At 53.2% G+C, this 20192-nt stretch overlaps 1 protein-coding gene across 1 annotated transcript in view; it reads left to right on the top strand.

The window, feature by feature from the left end:
- Nucleotides 1-3730, top strand: part of LINGO1 (leucine rich repeat and Ig domain containing 1) — a 78908-nt gene extending 75178 nt beyond the window's left edge. The window contains exon 4 of the mRNA XM_077780459.1: nucleotides 3716-3730. Coding sequence (XP_077636585.1) covers nucleotides 3716-3730 — 15 coding nt within the window. The remainder of the gene's footprint in view (nucleotides 1-3715) is intronic.
- The last annotated feature ends 16462 nt before the right edge of the window (nucleotides 3731-20192 follow it).

Here is a 20192-nt window from a genome sequence, read left to right as displayed (position 1 = left end):
AGCAGCACGGTCAGTGGAGAGAGCCAGGGGCTGGGGGGGCGGGACCGAGGCCTAGCTTCTGGTTCCAGCTCTGCTGCTGACTTATCATGTGGCTTCCAACAGGTCGTTGACCCTTTCTGGGCCTCAGTCTCCACATCTGTACAAATGGAAACGTTACTCCCCGCCCTGCCTACCTCACAGGGCTGTTGTGAGGAATTGATGAGATGATGTATGTGAAACACTTTGTAACCTGTAAAGCGCTGTGCACATGTGTGGGTGACTGTTCTCATTATGGTCCTTATTATCTCACTGTCGGGGATGGGGTCTCCGTCGGGTCAGGGTTGGGGGCGTACCTGGGGAGGGCCGCTCCAGGGGCTTTCAAAAGCTCCTCCCAGGACAGCGGTCCAGGCCACCGCCATACTCTGAGCCTAGCCTGGGCTCTGAAGAGCCATGGGGTTGGGGGTCTATGCTCTCAAGCTCCCCTGGAGGGTCAGAAGCGCCCCGCCAACTCATACCAAACCTAGCCACACCAGACTCCGCCCTGGAAAGGCATGTCCCGGGTGGCGGAAGTACGAAGAGCCAGTCAGGTCACCTTGTAACTTCCCCTGACTCCGTGGGCCCTGGCTCAAGAAGCTGGGCCAGCAGCCCATGTGCTCACCCCAACCTCCGTCAGGCAGGGAGGGCCCCAGGGTTAGGGAGGCCTGGCTTCTCCCCTCCGTCTCCTCTTTCTCTTCGGGGACTACTCCATTCCGCCCCATGGCGAGCCCAGGATGATCTGCTCCCTGTTGGTCCTCAGGTTGGGGGGGAATCTGGCGCTGTAGGAACCGACGGGCACAGGCTTAGCCGAATGGGAAGGGGAAGCGATGGGGAGGTCAGCACTTGGCAACACGACTTCAGAATGTAGCCCCTCTGATCAGGGCTCTTCCTGGGGCTCACACCCACAACCCAAGCTGGCATGGGCTAGGTAGCTGCGTGCCTAGCACCTTCTAAACCAAGCCTCCGGTGGAGTGGCCCGGGGAGCAGAGTCTTGCAGGGGGGAGCAGAGTCTTGCAGGGAGTTGGCACTCACGTTCATTCATTCATTCACGCATGCATTCATTCATTCATTCGATCTACAGATGGACCTGAGAACCTGCTCTGCTCTCAGTTCCTAGCTGATGCAACTTACAGCCAACAGCTGGGCCAGACTTCCCCAGCTCCCCTCTCCCAGCAACAACCCCAGGACTGTCCCTGATTCTGGGGAAACCTCAAGCCCTCAGAATGATAGTTTCACCCCTTAGAAGAAAGAGGAGCCTCTCTCCATAGGCTTCAGGAAGGTTGGTGTGGAAAAGGTTGAAGGTCCTGCGGAGCAGCCTAGACTAGTGATTATAGGCTCTGAGGTTTGAAGTCCAGTCTGGGTTATGATCCTGTCACAGCTGTTGGGGATTGTTACTTAACTCCTCCGAACCTCAGTCTGCTTATCCAAAACATAAAGATGATCTTACTACTTTTGGTTGTTAGGACGTTAAATGAAGAAGCATAGGTATGTTGAATCGATGTGGTGCCTGGCACTGTGAGCCCTCTCCCAGTGCTGGTGGTGATTACTATCAAGGACAGCTCTGGTACAGATATAGAGACTGAGGATCAGAGAGAGTGGTAGCTTAGTGAAAGCCACACAGCTTCTAGGTGACAGGACCAGAGCCTGGCAGTTCCAGACTCCCAGAGCCATAGCCTTCTCAGCCTGGCTTGGGACTTCTCAGAGCCAGGCCTGGGGACCCCCATCTGGCAGGAGACCCCTGGGGGTACAGGAGCAGTGAGGGGAGTCCTTGAGCAAGGGGCTGGCTTGTACACCACAAGAGGCCCCAAGACTCTCCCATCCAAGTACTAACCAGGCCTGACCCTGCTTAGCTTCCGAGATCAGATGAGATCGGGCGTGTTCAGGGTGGTATGGCCGTAGACAAGAGGCCCCAAGACTCTGATAGGCCTGCTCACCTTCAGAGAGACCAGAGCACGACTCTCCATGGCCCCAGCTCTGGATACCTTAGTGGGCATTGTTCTCCCTCAGGAGCCAATGAGCTAGTGAGTAACAATGGGATGCCTGGGGCTTCATAATGTGTGGGAAAAGCAAAAGATCAACCAGTTTACTCCTGGCTACTTGTGAGGCAGCCAGACCTCTGAGGAAGCTCAAGGACCCAAGAAAATTGTGGGGCTGTTTTCAGATCAGGGAGGGAGTCATTTTGGGGGAATGTGAATGCCCAGGGCAGGAGGCTGGGTTGGCCCAAGCAAAGGCAGCCTGGGCTTTAGTACAGCCCCTTCTTAGCTGTGGAACCTCCATCCATAGCAAAGAAGAATGGGCTCAACTGCTAAGAGCCCTGGCCAGATTTAAGGGGGGAATAGGCTGGAAAGTCAGGCTGAAGAGGTTACTTTGTCCATGGCCTGCGAGCCTCTGGTGGGGAAAGAGGAGGAGCAGATATCCTCAGTTCCACCTGTGTGGGAGGCACCCCACCGACTGGGAGCCTGAAGCCGGAGGTGGTCTGGGTGGCCCCTGTTCGCACACAGTCCTAGCTAGGCAGGCCTGCCTCAGACCCGATGGGGTTGTGGGGTCTGCACGTCCTGCCTGACAGGAAGCTGGCTGCTCTGGGTCCAAGCAATTGGGGAGAAGGCAAGATCCTGAATCCTGTGAGTCCAGCCTGCTGGCCAGGAGACCAAGACTCGAGGCAGCCTCCAGGTCTGCTCCTCCATGAGACAGGTATGCCTTAAAGAAAAGGGAGGTAGACTGGGAGCCTACCCTGGGCAGGCGCGTAAATGTGGACAAAGATGGCACCCAGCAGGGTGAGTCTTAGTGGCAAGCACCCGATCACCACCACCCCTGCTCCACCCCTGCTTTACCCTTCACAAGTGAGAATCTCGGGCTCAGAGAGGGGAAGTAACCCGCTCAGAGTCACACAGCAGAGTGACGGCTGGGCGTGAGCTTTAGAGTCAGGCAGACCTTGGTTTAAATCCCATCTCAGGTGTGACAGCTGTTTGCTGTGCCATAATTACCACCTTATTAGCATGGCATCCTTGTGGACAAGCAGGGGAGTGGTAGTTGAACTCAGGAACTGGGGAGGAAAGGGACTGTATGGGGGACAGTGAGTAACAAAAGGAGCTGAACCTTCAAATGAGACTGGGGTAGAAGCGAAGCCTGGTGATGCGCTCCGATTTGCCACTGAAGGCTCAGGGCTGTGTGGGAGGATGGAGGCAGACCTCAGGCCACCACGGCCATTTGACAAGGACAGAGAGAACGGCCATGCCCTGGGGCCCTGGGGGACAAGGCCACCACCTGCATGCATTTGCAGGGACAGAGGTCACAGGGGGCAGGGGAGAAGGGGTCAGAGGAGCAGTGTAGACCCTAGCGTGTATTAGGAGCCCTGGGTTACCTTGAGCCTTTTGGGACCTGAGGGCAAAGTTCATGAGGTACAAGGAGCAGAGGCAGCGCAGATCATCTGGAGTTAAGTTGGGAACCTCACAGAACTTGGTTCCGTGGTCTGTCAGCTTTCCTGCTTCTCTCCCCAATTTGATGTCCTCTGATAATACAGGGTTAAAAGTCACCTCAGCTCCCATTCCCAAACCCCAACTCCAGCCTCCTTCGGAGTCTGACTTGCTAGGATCTCCGATCTCCTCATTCATATGCTCCAGAGAAAAAAATCTTATTGGCCCTCTGCCAACCAATGGACTGGCTGCCTCTAAGTCAGGTGCTTGTCCCCTTGTCCAATCAGCTCAACCTGATCTAAGCCAAGTTGGGTAAAGACGATGCAGAAAGAACTAAGGGACATATTAATTATTTATTCCTGCATGACAGCCACCCCAAATCTTAGTGGTTCAAAACGACAACCATTTATTTGCTCCAATTTGCAACCTGGGCAGGGCTTGGTAAGGACAGCTCATGTCCGTTCTGCGTGGTGTTGATCAGGGAGACTTGCCTGGGGCCGAAAGATCCGAGGTGGCTTCCGGCCATGTCTGTGTCAGCTGGGGAGGCTGGAAGGGTGGGAGGCCAGCCTGCTTCTTTATTTCCACGTGGTCTGGCCAGCAGCCTAGCTGGACCTTTTTATGGTGGCTTAGCACTCCCGAGATGGCAAAAGGGAAACCGCCCAGTCTCCTGAGGCCTTCGCCAGGGATCAAGGCGAGTCACAGGTCTGCCTAGATTCACAGGGAGGAAGGACAGACCCCAGCTCTTGGTGGGAAGAGCTGCAAAGTCACATAACACAAGGGCATGCCGGAGGCAAGGGTTGTTGCAGCCACCCCTGGGGACCTCCACAGGGACCTCGGAGGTGCCTCTGTCCTCTAGGAACCATTCATCAGCGCACAGGCCTCCACGGTGTACCCAGGAGTAAGGGGAATTAGAGAGCAATGGTGACTGGCCTACAGATGGATCTCTGGCTGGTAAGTAAAGAGTCAGGACTTGAACCAAGTTTGCCACCCCTGGTCCAGTGTCCTTTTGGGGAGAAGCAGGAGGCAGGGGGTCGCGGGGGTAATAGCAATGGTAATAATAATAGCCACTGTTTGGCCAGGCCCCAGGCCGGACACTTTACCCACGTTGTCTTATTTGGTCCTACCATCAGGAGGCTCTGATATGCTCCCTTTCAGATGAGAACACAGGCTCAGGGAGGAGAAGGGACTGCCAGGGAGGGGCCCACCACCAGATAGGTGACAAAGCCAGGATTCACACTTAGGGCAACGGTACTTCACAGCAGAAAAAGCACCAGATCGGTCCGTTAAACCACCCCCGACTCGGGTTTCTCATCTGTGGAGCTGGGCACAGCCATATCTCTTCCTGTGGCCTCCTTCTTTTGGGGGCCGGGATGGTAGACACTCTGCTGTGGTACAGGTGGTGTGTGCAGGCATGGGGGTCACAATCAAGGCTGCTACCAGTCAGTTCCCCCTCCCAGCCCTGAGTCCACCTGGCATCTCTCTAGGGCTCTGAGATCAGAGCACAACACGAGGCCGGGCAGCCTGTTCTGAAGACCCGCGGTCTGGCCCTGGTACCCGCCGGTGACTGGACACTGCTGGGCAGGGGTCTGAGAGTAGTGGCGGGCGGGGCTTCCCCTGGACACTCTGCCTGAGGGAGTAGATTGCTCAGCCTGTAAAGGGATTTACAACCTCCCTGTAAACCTATTATGGCTCATCCTGTGTCCCTGTCCCAGGCCCTGTCATTGTGCCAGGGGACTGCTGGTGTCCGGGAAGGCTAGGGTGGTCCCTCCGTGGAGACCAAGCATGCCCCAGTGCTTCGGCCCAAGTCCTCCCTCTTCTCCCAGTTCTGTCACACCCCGGCCCCCATGCCAACCCCTGTCCTGGAGGGGACCCTGCAGGAACCAGGGCCTGGCTCTTCTCTGCTCCTCCAGCTAGATCCCCCATCCCTTCACTCTTGGCTGGGCTGTGACACAGCGCCCTGCAGAAGGCTAGTCCTGGGGAGGGAGGAGCAAGGAGTTCCAGAGGAACAGAGGAGGAGGAAGCTGAAGGCAGAGGCAAGAAAAAGCCAGGCAAGAGAGAGGGTGGGCGGAATGGCCACCACACCCGGTGCCCAGCATCCAGAGCTCAGCCCAAAGGCAGTGACTAGCATGCCTGTCTCCGTTTTGATGATGAGAAACCTGCCTCTCAGAGAGGCTGAGCCACTACCCAAGATTGCGCAGCTAAGCAGTAGCAACTTGGAAAGCACACACACACACACACACACACACACACACACACACATGTTTGTTGTGCTCCCATTTTGCAGATGAGGTAACTGAGATTCAGAGAGGGGAATTGATAGGCCCAAGGTCACAAAATGAACGAGTCACTAGTAGCACCAGTTCTGACTCAGTAAAAGGGGGGTGGAGACAGGGAGGCAATAGCTGTGGCATCCAGAAAGCTCTCCCATGGGAAACACAAGGTTAGGCTGGCCCCTGGGGGGGTGGGGGGGTGGGGGGGGCACCCAGCCCTGGAGGAGGGGAGCAGCTGGAGGCCCTGACTTTGCTGTCTGACTAGCAGGCATTTACATACCTCGTTAAAAAATATGGCATCGTAAAGAGGAGAGACGCGGGCACGGTAAAGCCCATCTCCAGTCTCCTGCCAGCCCGAGCCTCTTACAGGACACTCCAAGGGCACAGGATGCATGCAGATCTGGGTGGGAGGGGGGCATGTGGTTGCCCTTTGGCAGCCCCCAGAGCTGGAATGGGGTGTCTGTCTCTCCTGGGCTCTGTCCTGAGCTGGGTGCTGTGAGGTGAGGCACTTCACTGTGTGACCTTGCTCCAATCCCTGAGCACTTCTAGGCTGACCCTTCCCAAGGGCCTGAGGGAAGGTTGTACCAACGGGGACTCCCCAGTCCCTTCTGGTTTCAGGGTTCACCCCAGACCTCAGTGGTGTCCCTCATCCCACGTCCCTGCCCCCACACCGCTGAAGCGAAACAGGAATTATAGCCTCTCTAGTAAAACGACATTTACTGCCCGGCCCTGTGCCTGAGCCCATAAATCGCCCTCACTGTGCTGGCTACTGACCATGCGGTCACCTGGAACAGAGCCCCAAGGGGTCTGCCAGCCCATCCACCTGGCCTTGGCCCCCTCAGGTCGTCTCGCACCCATTCTCGCTGGCCTTCCTCAGGTGCCTCTCAGTCTGGAACCAGGACAGACAAAGTCTCCAGAGGCATAGCCATCCAAGCAGCCCTGTCTCTGCAAGTGCACCCTGGATATCACCTTTCTGGAGTCTTCCTGTAACCCCAGGGAGCTGCCTATCTTCTGCCACTCGGGGTGAATCCCTGCCCCCTCTGCCTTACATTCTCTCTTACAGCTGAAGTCGGAGCAGATGGGCCTCAAGAGCTCAGCCAGGGAAGATGACTATGGAGAGTGGGAAAAACTCCTCCACTCCAGGGCGAGTCCAGGTGGGGCCACCAGCGGGGAAGTAAGACTGGCGGGTGGCCCTGCAGCCGGATGTGCCGAGCAAGACTGCCTGACCGCTGGCTGGCGGCTGGCCAGCCCAGAGCCAGGAGGCCAGCTGTCTCTTTCTCCTGTGGGGCAGCTGGAGGGGAAAGGGACACGGCAAGGTTGATGGCCCCTGCAGCTGCCCATAGGCAGAAGGGACTGCTGGAAGTGTGGGTATGTGGGAGGGTTGTTTCATGAGAAGGCAGAGAGCTGGAGACGCCCATGATGGTTTCCAGGTCCCAGCACCTCCCAGCCGACCTCCAGCCCTTCCCCGCAAGAGAAGGCTCTCCTTTTTTTTCCCCTTAATTTTTAACATTTATTTATTTATTTTACAGTTGCGCATTTTTTTCTTAAATAGTTTATTGTCAAGTTGGTTTACATATAACACCCAGTGCTCATCCCAGCAAGTGCCCTTCCGCATCAAAAAATTAACAAGAGAAGGCTTTCCAAACACAGGTGTAGGAAGGGGAGGATGGGGCGGGGAGGTAGATAAGGGGGTAACATCCGGTAAACACCCCATAGTGGTGGAATACAGTGTCCCACAGGCAGTGGGGGGCTCAGGGAAGGTCACCGTATTCCTGTAGAGAGTGCAGACAGGGGAGAGCAAATGCAGGCACGAGCTTTTCAATGGTCCACAGGCCTTCAGTGCCAATTCCCCCAGCTTAGGATGAGAGAAAATGCTTTGAACGCTTCATTTCTGCCCTTGAAGCCTCCCCTCTCTTTTTAAAAGTTTATTTATTTATTTGTTTGTTTGTTTGTTTGTTTATGAGAGAGAAAGCACACACACACACACACACACGCAAGCAGGGGAGGAGCAGAGAGGGAGAGAGAGAATTCCATGCAGGTTCCACGCTAACAATGCCGAGCCCGATGTGGGACTCCAAGTCACAAACCAGTGAGATCATGAGCTGAGATCAAGACTCTGATGCTTAACTGACTGAGCCACCCAGGCCCCCCGAATCCTTCTTCTGAGCTGTCAGTGCTGCTGTGAAAGAGAGGGCAGATGTGGGGGGAGGGGTACGGGGGACTGCAGAAGCTCAGGCCCGGTGTTCCGTAGAGAACCAAATCTTGGCCATGGGGAGCTATGGTGGGCACTTGAACATGAGAGGGACCCATCTCAGAGTCTAAGGAGGAAAGATATGAGGTGTGGGAGCAGAGGAAGCAGAGGCAGAGAATGCACACATGAGTGTACACACCTATTTGCTCACACACACTCAGGCCCGCACACACCTACTGCAGCAGCACACGTGTAAATGGATTTATAGAGCCTCACACATTCTCCCACACACATAGCAATTTATGTGTTCACACACAAACCTTTCACACACGCAAGCAAATATTCTCAGTATACACACTGGTACCTGCGTACACAGGTACACCATGCTGGACATTCCTGGATGCATTCACACCAAAGCACAGACCCACAGCACAGCCCCCTTTGCGGAGCACACAAGAGCACGCCACAAGTGTCCCCGGTGCACCCTCTCAGAGGTCCACGCCCTGCCTCCCAGCTGCCACCTCCCTTCTTCCTGGGATCATAGAGCGGCCAGGCCGGCCCCTGCTCAGTGCTCACACACCCAGCAATGCACACGTGCGCCTGCGCACACACATGCACAGGCTGCCGCCGCTCCTGCCCCCGCCGCCGCTGGCTGCTCGACCCTCACTCCGCCCTCGGGGCTGCGGCTGGCCAATTAGAGCTCGCTGGATGCTGTCTCCTAGGCGAGCAGCTGTTCGGCTGTAGGGGGTAAAGGGCGTGGCCATGGGGACGCCCCTCACTCCTCACCCCTGTGCTTGCCGCCCTAGGGCTTGGAAGGTTTGAAGGCCAGAGCTAGGCTGAGGGCACCTCAGAGGCTCCCAGATGTAGAGCCCAAAGTGAATCCCAGTGCCGCTGGTCCCGCTGGATAGGCCCCGGGTAGGTGAGCACCCCGGCCAAAGATGCCTTGTGTGGCCAATCCCATGAGGTCTATGAGAGGGCCTTGCTCAAAGGCTCCAGAGGGACTCTGTGACCCTTCCTCGTCTCCCCTCTCCAGAGGAATCTGAACAGCTTGCACTTGCCTCCTTGCTTTTCCTCCATACCCAAGCTCTATTCCCTCAGGGCTTCCCCACATGTTCTTCCCTCTGCCTGGGATGTCCCTTACTCACCTCTACCTGCCCCATTACCACTTCACACGCTCCTTTCTTTTATTCCGGCAACCTTCTGCTCATGGTATAGGCCCCTTCCCCAAGCAGCCCCTTCCTTGCCACCACCATCTCTGCCTCCCATTCTAAGTCAATCCCCCTGGGTTAGGGCTGCCATCACCGAGACAAGAACACACCTTGAGCATTTGAATCACATAGAAACACAAGGGATGCCAAGAGGTGTAGGCTGGTCAAAGGGGCCAAGGGTAGGGTCATATAGAATCTGGAGTCAGACAACCTGGGTCTAAATCCTGGCTCCACCACGTACCAGCTGTGCAACTTCGGGCAAGTTGCCCATGGGACTTGTGAGGATTAAATTAGATCACGCCCGCAAAGCGCTTAGAACAGTGTCTGGTACAGAGCAACTGGCCAGTAAACGTTTGCTTCTACTATTATTATTCTTATGGACTCCTCGTTATAAATAATGCCACCTTCCCCACGCAGCTTCCAGAACCCGGCCTCATTCAGAACATGGGGCTCTGGACCGGAAGGCTCAAAGGTGGTGAGCAATGGAGGGTTTGCCCCTGATACACAGACACACTTGTTCTGACACCAGGTCCAAGAGGGAGACTGTGGGCAGAAATTAAGAGCCCGTGGCAACAAGCAATTTTCATTGTCTTTTATCCTATTGAATGGACAAGTCGATCCTTGATCCTCTCTCTCCCTTCTCTCCCCAACATTAGAAGCAAACATGATTTTGAATAGGCCCTAAGGAGATTCTGTAGGCTTTTCACATTCTCCAGCTCATAGGAGACTACTGCTCATTCAGGGTTGGCCTGTGGTTCTCAGCCTTGGAGAGAGCTGCCGCTGTTCATGTCACCTGCTCCTGGTGGAAGGGAGGTTATTCCCCACCTGAGAAGAGTCTCAGTCACAGGAAGGGGCTTTGCACACTCAATGTGTAGTTATGCCTTTCCCCAGGATTACTTATGCCTGCGATCTCACTGTTGCATTGACTTCTTGGGCCTCCCTCCTTCCTCTGGGTCAGGTTCCAGCTCAGAGCACCTGTTATGTCTGGCCCTGGCCAATTGGTTTCCCCTCCCTGGGTTTCACTTCCCCCTTCTACTAGATGGAGTGATCATTCTCACTTTTGAGCACCCTCCTTGCCCCTCCCTCCCTCCTTCCCACGTATTCAATTGAGCATCTACTCTCACCAGACACTGGGCTAGGCACTGGGGATATCATGAGGGGCAAGACTGGCAAAGCTTCTGCTCCTGGAGAGCTTAGAGTCTAGCAGGGAGGGGGATGAATTCCAACCAGCCAATCCCTCATATAATACAAATTTTTAAAAATTGCAATCAGAGGGGCGCCTGGGTGGCTTAGTCGGTTAAGCGTCCGACTTTCGCTTAGGTCATGATCTCGCGGTTCGTGGGTTCGAGCCCCGCGTCGGGCTCTGTGCTGACTGCCAGCTCAGAGCCTGGAGCCTGTTTCAGAGTCTGTGACTCCCTCTCTCTCTGACCCTCCCCTGCTCACGCTGTCTCTCTCTCTCTCTCTCTCCTAGAAATAAATAAAAAAACATTAAAAAAATTTTTTTAAAAATTGCAATCAGAGAACTATACTGGAATTAAAATAAAATAAAAATTATAATCAGAGACGTGAGTAGCGCACACCATGGGAACTCACACAGAGTGGAGGTAGCTGAGGAGAGGATCACAAAGCCCTCCCGCACAACAGCCATAGTAATTGAGAGAGTAAGCGCAGTGCCCCACTTGTGAGCATGCCCTGTGTGCGGCCCCAGTCTCCAGTTCTCCTGCCGGCTCTCTCAGGGCCTGCACCAGGTGGGGCTGTTTTCAGATGGACAGCCCTCACCCTCTCATAACCTGTCCCCACTCTGGGGGGTGGGTAAGCAGCAGCCCCCCACTCCCCTACTGCAGCAGGACCTCCACTCTGCCCTGCTTTGCATAATTGGCTTCCTGTGAGATCCACTGAAAGTGATTTGGCACATCCTGGTTTATGTCTTTGCTCTACGCTGATCGGCAGCCAGGCGCCCTGGGGTGTAATACTGCACTTCCCCCTAAAAACAGGGATAATCATTCCCACCTTATAGTTGGTTGGGAACCTTGGCCACAATGTCCATGGAAAGCATCTGGCTTGTGGGATGTGGCCAGTAGGTGCCAGCCAAAGTCCTTTGCTGGGCCCTCCAGGGCTGTGGGGCTCCAGGCTGGGGTGCATTTTAGATTTCACTGCTGTCTGTCTCCAAAAGGATTAGACTACAAGGAAGAGAAATCCACTTAAAGATGTACTCTAACAGGGATTTTTCTATAAGCAGGTAGTCTCAGAGAAGCCCTCTTTCTTGGGGGCTTAGCTTCTGGCCGCACAGAGGCTCAGGTTACCTGTCTGTCTCTGCAGAGACCATCAAGGGGTGTCTGACTGAGCACAGCTATCCTAAGAGGGCAGCCCCAGGTCCCTATGGCCTCTGTGTTCAATTCTAAATTCCCAAGAGAGGGGCGCCTGGGTGGCTTAGTCAGTTGAGCGTCCGACTTTCGCTTAGGTCATGATCTCGCGGTTCGTGGGTTCGAGCCCCGCGTCGGGCTCTGTGCTGACTGCCAGCTCAGAGTCTGGAGCCTATTTCAGAGTCTGTGTCTCCCTCTCTCTATGACCCTCCCCTGCTCACGCTGTCTCTCTCTCTCTCCTAGAAATAAATAAATATAAAAAAAAAATTCCCAAGAGAAACCGTGGTGGGTCAGGTGTCTACCCTTTGTCCAATCAGCTAAAGCAGGACAGATGGTAGAGGTTACCTCTTCCAGGTTTGGGGAAGAGTGGGGTCTTTTTTTTTTTTTTAATTTTTAATGTTTATTTATTTTTGAGACAGAGAGAGAGAGACAGAGCAAGAGCAGTGGAGGGGCAGAGAGAGAAGGAGACAGAATCTGAAGCAGACTCCAGGCTCTGAGCTGTCAGCACAATCATGAGATCATGACCTGAGCTGAAGTCGGACGCTCAACCGACTGAGCCACCCAGACTCCCCAGGGGTGGGGTCTTTAAGTAGGAGTGTGAGTGGAGTGAAAACTGTGGCTTTCTCCAGACCAGTGGTTCGTAATGCTGGCTGCACATCGAAATCACCAGGGGAGCTTTAAAAAATACTGCTACCTAACTCCCACTTCCAGAGATTCTGATTTCATTGGCCTGGGGTGATGCCCAGGTAATAAAATTTTCAAGACTTCCCCAGGTGATTCTAAAGCACAGCCAAGGTACAGACCACTACTTTAAAGACTTCCTGCTGGCTGAGTCCACACTGCTGGTGTCATCCATCCCCCTGGTTTGGTCTCACTTCAGGCGGGATGAGAGGTTTACCCTCTGTGGTTTAAGTCAGTGATTCCCAAGACATCCCCCAGATAAGATAAGGTCAGAATCCTGATTCCCTGGTCTGGTCCAGCCTGACTGAATCCAAATGTCTGGAGAGGAGCTCTACTGATTCTTATCACCAAACAAGTTGGGGATACTGGGCTAAATGATAACATTACCCACTGATATGTGGTCATGGGGGAAAGTGCAATGAACACTTCCATGTAGCAAGGTGGGGAGTAGAAAAAAGCTTTCAGGCCGGCACTGCACAGTTGTCATCAGTAGGGGCCATCCCGCCAGTGATGGGAGCAGGGCTGACACCCCGCAGATCTCCCTGCTCAAAGAACAGGGTGGACACCCATTGTTCTGTCTGCCTTGTGTGAAGTGCCTGCCCTCCAACCGAGTGGTGAGACTAAGAGCTGCTGTCTTCTTATGGACGCCACTCCCCCCCACCCCCACCAGGCATGGCTCCATTCTAGGAGAGAGTAGCCAACCTCAGCAGGGCCAACCCATACCCACATCTCATTGTTGGTGTGAGAGTAGACATGAAAAAAAAAAAAAGGCACCGATCCCAAGTGTAGCTAATCAGAAACCTTCCTTAGGATATTTAAACTTGGAACCAGAGAATACCAATATCGGGTTTTCTCTGAAGTTCAGTCTGGGAAAGTGAACCTGGGAGCTACCAAGAGCCAAGTTTCCAGTTCACAGAGACTGTAGGTAGAAGCAGAGGCAAGCTGTGAGGAGTGTCCCCGATTCTTCTCCTGGTGGCCCCAGGTCTGAGTCCCAACACCTGTGGGCACAGCATAGTAAAGCCGCTTTGCTACCATGTACTGACTGCCACTGACTGCCCCCTTCCCGGCTAAATCTACATTTTATCTGAGGGTCTGTTTCTTGTCATCTGAGTCCTGTGCCAGTCCCTCTCTTAGGGGCGGTTTCAATGGACTTTTTTTCTTTTCCAGAAAAATGCCCTTTAAATGTAAGGTTACAGAGGAACTGAAAGAAACACAGTGTACAATGAAACCACCAGGTTTTCCTGCCCCAAACTGAAAACTATCTGTGTCTGTATCAAGAACTAGAAGTTCTCTCATCTCTGCATATCTGCTCCATTCTCCTCATCTCTGAAATCAAGCTTTTCGTTTACTTATGAATGCACACTTAGCTGAGCTTGACCACCCCAAGACAGCAGCCCCTGCTACTAGCCACCACAACCTGAAATCTCAGTTCCCCGCAGCTAACCTAATCATTGGCCCTGGTTTCAAATTCCCATGAGACACACTCTGATTGGCTGAGTATTAGTCAGGTGACCTCAGCCTGGTCCAATCAGCTGGGCCTGGGGGAAGGCTGCCATGGAGGACAAGGTTCCACCATTGTTCACCAGCTCCTGGACACCATCCTTGGAACTCCTGCAACATGAGGGTGATTACTTTTGGAGAAACTTAAATGATGCCACACACTTTCCATGAGAGCTTGTTCCTCAGCAAGTCAAGAAGAAAGAGGAAGTCTTAACAAGGGGGTCGGCTAATTCTGCTAGCAGGGCCTAGTAGCTGCCAAGGAGGGACGGGCAGGGGTGACCCTCACCCTCACCCCTGAGGCAGCAGCTGCAGGCCTGCTTTGCATCCTGTCCAGATATTTCCAGTAAATAAACATTGACGCTTTCGATATCATGTTAATTTCACAGGCGGCTGCTCTGCTGACAGTTTCCACACTCCGCCAGCGCCTCTTGTCAGTTTTATACTCACAGGCGGACGCCAGCCCTGCTCGCGGGCTGCCCGACATACAGACATAAAAACAAATGGCTCAGAAAGCCCTGGTGAAATGACAGTGAACAGCGTGGGTGCCTAGACTGGGGAGACGCGGCCCTGTCCACGGTCCTGAAGTTGACCAGGGCACGGACCAGGCCACAGGGCTTAGAATCCACTAGTGTAAACTTGGTCAAGTCTCTCTACCTTTCTGTGGAGAAATAATTTTGTAGCATTGCTTCTTTGGGACCTTGACTGAGAGTCCTGGACAACCCCTGACTCTAAAACTCTTCTCGAACTTCCCAGGGGAATCCAATGCAAATGATGGCTATTGTCTAGCTTTGACCTTCAGCACAATCCCCGGAAGTATTTGAGCAGAAACTTATCCCAGTTTTGCAGATGGGGTAGCCAAGGCCTATGCAGGGCAGTAGTTTTCTCTGTGCCGCAGCAGGAGACAGGAGTAGAACCAAGGCAGGGACTGGGGCTCTGGCTCCCAGATCCAGCTGCTTTGACAGCTGTCAGCCACATAAGCCAGAGTCCTGGGGCCACAGGGAAGGTGGGGCCACAGACCCCTGCCTTGTCCCAAGCCCAGCTGAGCCAGCCCCTTGGAGCATTTAGGCTTCTTCCTGACATGCATAGTTATGAAGTCTCATGGCATATGTATAATTATTCTTATTAGAAGCTAAGCTGAGGCGTTACTTTCCGGCTAGCGTCCTCCTATGCTTTAGGACACTCTGTCAGCCATAGTTCTAGGTCTCTTTCAGGGAGCCCACCGATAGACCCATCTTACTCCACACCAGTACACGCTGGGAGCTGAAGAGGGGAAGCTGGGCAGAGAGATCCTTCTAGGTGTGCTGGGATGCCTCCCTTTTTCCTTCAGCTGCTGCCACAGCCACTTCTGCACCCTTCCACCTGGTGGGAAGGAACACTTGCATCAGCTGGGCCAGTTCTGCCACACATCCTACCTCTTCCCCAAGGCCCGGGTTGGACCCCAAGAGGGACCAGGCTGAGGCTAGGTGGGCTACAGTGACAGCCCACGTCCTTGCCTGCCATCTACTTCCCAAATAAGGTCTCCACTCGCATGGAGGGACATGTGGGGCACTGCAGCCCAGGGGTGGTGACAGGGAGCAGGAGAAGATCTCTTGACCTCCCAGAATGCTGTCCAGAAACAATGTACAATGCAGCCACCTTCTCTGGGGGCAGAGCTCTGGAGCACCACATGGCAACTCACACCCACTCACTACTGGCGCCTTTTCTGCTCAATAAAGGACTCATTAATGGACTTAAGTGAATTAGAGTCATTAATACTANCAGAGCTCTGGAGCACCACATGGCAACTCACACCCACTCACTACTGGCGCCTGCTTCTGCTCAATAAAGGACTCGTTAATGGACTTAAGTGAATTAGAGTCATTAATACTGTTATCAGAGGCAGGCAGAGGTTGGCGCCTGCCCTCTAGGCCTAGCCCACAGTCTGGGGAACTTGGGCAAGGCCTTCATATCTCAGGGCTCTCACTTATAAATTGGGGCATGAATGTCCCCCTACCCGCAACACACACAAACAGCATAGCACCATAGTTTCCATCTCCTACAGGCCAAGATTTCTAAGTGACTAAGGTTGGCATTCAAGGCCTCCTAGCCTAGCTCTTTCCACCTCTCTAGTTACTCCTCCACCCCCCTCCTCCTGTACCATACAGATTCATGTTTTGCATATACTATTTCCTCAGTCTAGAAACTCAACTCTGCTTTAAACCTAGCCATGCCCCAGTCTGCAAAGGCTCCTGAGCAGCCTTCAAAACCTTGTGCCAATGTTACCTCCTCTGGGAAGGCTTCCCTAACCACCCCCCACCCCAAGCTGGGTTGTGTGGTCTCTCTCTCTCTGGGGCCACCTAAGGGAACCACCCCAAAGGAAGGTTATGTGTTGAATGAATTTAAAAGAAATCCCAGTCTCCCCAGGGAGAATTGCCCTGAAAGGCTTGTTTTTAAGCAGGAAGAAAGGAGAGGTCTGGACAGGGGCCCAGCTCCCCTCTCATCTACAGTGTGGCTGCTGTCTATTTAGGGGTTTGTTTCCCCTACCAACTACATCTACTTGAGAGACCAGAGTCCAGGTCTGTCTCATGCAGGGCTTGGCACATAGTAGGCGTGCTCCTCAGTTGGATTTCTAGAAGAAGCAAGAAGGGAATAGTTCTAGGAGCTTCCTCCAGCACATATCTCCAAAGGGTCCTTGGCAAGAAGGAAGAACATAGCCTCCCTCCCATCCCTTTCCCACTCCCTCCCTGGTCCCTGCTCAGCACCTTCAGAATCACTTAATTTTTACAGATTTTTCCTCCTTAATTACAGCCCATGTAACAAATAACAAATAAACCAGGGGTGGGGGGGAGAAAGAAGAAAAACAAAGAAGCTGCCAATCTCTTGCTGCCACATCCTGTGAGCTCTGAGCCAGGACAAAGGCGGTAGAAGGGAGGCTTTCAGACCGCAGAATGGTTCTTGCAGTGGCATTCAGTGACCTCCTCCTCATCTCTGGCTCCAAGATGAGCTGTACTGGGGCCTCTCCGGGCCAGAGACCTTCTTGGCTACACCAAGCAGGTAGGAGCGCTCTAGACCCTCTGGCCCCTGGTGAGGGAACTGTCTCATTAAATGAAGATAATCAATTACAACTGCCATTTATTGAGGGCCTTCGGTGTGCCAGGCACTTGGCTCAACCACTGCTCTGATCATGATAGCCACACTTACCATAAGCCATTCTAGAGAGGGGGAAACTGAGGCCCAGAAAGATAAAGGGACTCCCCACAAGGAAATGGATCTGATTTCAAAGTCTGCACTTTTCATGAAACCATGCTGCCCCTCATGTGAGAAAGCCTACCCCCTCTGAGGGGCGCTCAGAGCATCCCTGGCACTGTCACACCATTGTCTCTGCCATCCCAGCCAGGGCCACAGCTCTCTCTCTCTCTCTTTCCCTCCGGGCTGGGCGTGGACATGGAAAGCCACCAAAATCCATTGTGCTTTCTCACTGCACATACTGGATGGGTGGAGATAGTCGGAAGCAATTTCGTTGCAAGGAATGTAAAAGCGAAGCTCAAAGGAGCCAAACAAACCACCAAGACACACTTTTTTTTTTCTTTGAGCACGAAAACATGATGGCCAAGCCCTAGTTTCTAATCAGTCAAGACCACAGTGTCTTGTGCTCGGCAGACAGAGCCTTGTGTCTGCTGGGCCTGGTTCTGTGCCTCTGGGCCACCTTGCCTTCCACCGACAGACTCCTCAGAGAAGAACTAACCCTGAGGAAGAAATAATCCAGACCCTGCTTCCCAGGCCAAGGCTGATTCCCTCTTTCTGTCAAGAGATTTGTCCCTTATAAGGATCTGGGTTTCTCTGATTGAAGGGATGGGTGAATTCTGTCCACTCCCCCTGCCCCCAGGGTTTTGGGCAGCAGGAATGATAGTGGTGACTTTGGCCTCTGAGAAGGTGGGAGGAGGCAGCACACTGCCCTGCGTGTATTGTTCCTGCACCACCCCCAGCCCAACCCATGGGCCTTCTGTTCAGCTGTGCCAGGCGGTGCCCCTACTGTTGCAGACACTGGGGACACAGTGAAGAACACAACTGAGAAAAGTCCCTGCCTTTGTCAGTCTTATAGTCTAGTGTAAACATTTTCTGTAAAGGCTGGAAGTAAATATTTTATGCTTCATGGGCCACCTACAGCCTTTGTTGCATATTCGTCTTTATTTGTTTTCTTACAACCCTTTAAGAATGCACTAGTGATTCTTAGTTCATGGGCTGCACAAAAAATAGATTGCTGGCTGAATTTGGCCCATGGGCCATAGTTTCTCAATCCCTGGTCTAGTGCAACCTATCTAATAGAAAAATAATGTAAGTCACATGGGTTATTTGAAACTTTTAGTAGCTTTATTTTTAAAAAAAGTATAACAAACCAGGTGAAATTCATTTTAATAACATAGTTTATTTAAGCCAATATATCCATAATATTTTCATGTTAGGATTCTTCAGTGGCTTCCCATTGCTCTTAAAGTGAAGTCCAAAGCCCTTATCGTGGTCTACATGGATATATGTCAAGATGCTTTTTGCTGCAAATAACAAAATGTCAAACTAGTACTGGCTTAAACCATAAAGAAGGTGGGCCTCCTCTCACTTCCCATTGGCCACAGCTGGGTCACATGCCCATCCCTGAGCCAATCATGTACTTGTAAAGATAGAGTATGGCTACTCCATTACCTTGAGCTGAGGTCAGTTTCTCTACTGCATTGGGGAAGGGTGAGGAGGATGTTGTAATGCTTCACGGTCCACCACAGCTCACTTGTGATGGGTTCAGCTCATACCTCCAGCTTATCCCTACCACACCCTGTCTCACACTCTATGATCTAGCCTCCTCTAGCCCACCAAGGTACCCCCCCCCCTTTTGCCTCTAAGACTTCATACATGCAGTTCCTTCTCCTTGGAATGTTTATCCCATTCTTTGCCTCTATTGTCACATCTTGTCCTCTAAGCTTCAGACCAGACGCCATCTTCACAGGAAGACCACGCCTTGTCCCCCAGATCACACTGAAAGTTCCACGAAGGACAGAGACCACAGCAGATGCACTTCCCAGTGCCTAGCACAGAACCTACATGGAGTAAGTGTTCAGTAAATACTTGTTGAATAGGACCATCTTTGAGTACTTCTCAATGCAGAGTTCTGATGAGCCTGGCAGACAGAGCAGGTCCCCATGCCACCAGGCCTTCTAGAGAGTAGTGCCCTACACAGGGAAAAGCCAGATCAGGAGACCCAAGTTCAAGTGCTAGTTCTCCCTCTGACTTTGGGTGTAACCTTGAGCAGGACTTCCCTGGCCTGACCAGGGTTTGGGGATGGTGGGTAGATGGGAAAGCTGGAAGCTGGGGCAGGGATGTTAGCCCAGTGCTGTGTGGCCAAGGGCCATGTGCTGCTCCTCTGTTCAAGGCAGGGTCTGTGATGCCTGCAGAGTTCACGTAGAGCCAGGCCTCCTCAGCGGGGAGAGCTCTAAACCTCAAAGAGAGTAGGAGGCAGGAAAAAAGCAGGATTGAAATTCCATCAGGCACTCACTGAGCCTGCTCCCTAGAGCCCCTGTGCCTTTGTTCCATTTAATCAATATGTAATTAAACTGAAATCCCAGCTTAAGAATTTCCAGCGGTGTTAAGACCAGGCTTTCCAAGGGGCTGGCGGAGGTGAGGCTCCTGGGTCCTCTAGCTATTAGCCCCTCGCCAGCCTGGCCTGCCCCACCCAACCAGGCCTCAAGGTCACTTTCTCCAGCCGGCCAGGCCAGAGTGGGACTCTAGTCTTCCACACAGGCTTTCTGGGGGAGATGGTGGGGCATCAGAGAGCCAAGAGGAGCAGAAGGAAAGTGCATGCTCCCTGGGCCACCATTACCACCCTGGGCCATCAGGGGTCTGGTTGCCCTCATGTGACAGGGAGGAAACTGAGGAGAGGGAAGCCATGGCAGAAATGAGACTCAAGCTGTCCTGCCCCATCTGCCCACCTCCCGTCTCCTCTCTCCTCTGAGTGACCCAGACCGGGGCTCTGGCACCACTGGCAGCTGCTGCGTGATGAGCACTCACTGTGCTCCATACACTATTCTGACTCCTTTACATACATTAACCCACTGAATCTTCAAAACAGACCGTGAGGGAGGTATTAACATTCACTCCATTTTAAGAGGAAGAAACTGAGGCACAGAGCCCCTAGTGTCCTCAGATAGGTGATGATGGAGCTAGGATTTAAACCCCGCAGTGCTTGTTCCAGAGTCCTTAAGCACTAAGAGCCCTGGCATTGGGACCCTGCTGCTAAGGGCTGCCTGGGAGGGCAAAGACTCTGTGACCTCCATCACCAGGAGCCACCGGAGACCTCAGTCCTCGTCCTGGTAGGACCCACACCTGCCACAACAGCTCCTCATGTACCTCCTCACAAACCCAGAACTGGGTTTCAGGTGAGAGGCTAAAACTCCTCCAGGGCTCACACCGTCAACACCTCCAAGTCCCAAGTTTTCCTGCATGGACAGCTCTGTGTTCAGGGAGGTCTGAAACCCTGCTCTTAAACCAACATTGGCCAGATGAGATATAACATGAAGCCCAAGTGC

The sequence above is a fragment of the Crocuta crocuta genome, unplaced genomic scaffold (assembly GCF_008692635.1).
Source record: "Crocuta crocuta isolate KB4526 unplaced genomic scaffold, BGI_CrCroc_1.0 scaffold310, whole genome shotgun sequence".
Lineage (NCBI taxonomy): Eukaryota > Metazoa > Chordata > Mammalia > Carnivora > Hyaenidae > Crocuta > Crocuta crocuta.
This window is presented reverse-complemented; position numbering and strand designations above follow the sequence as displayed.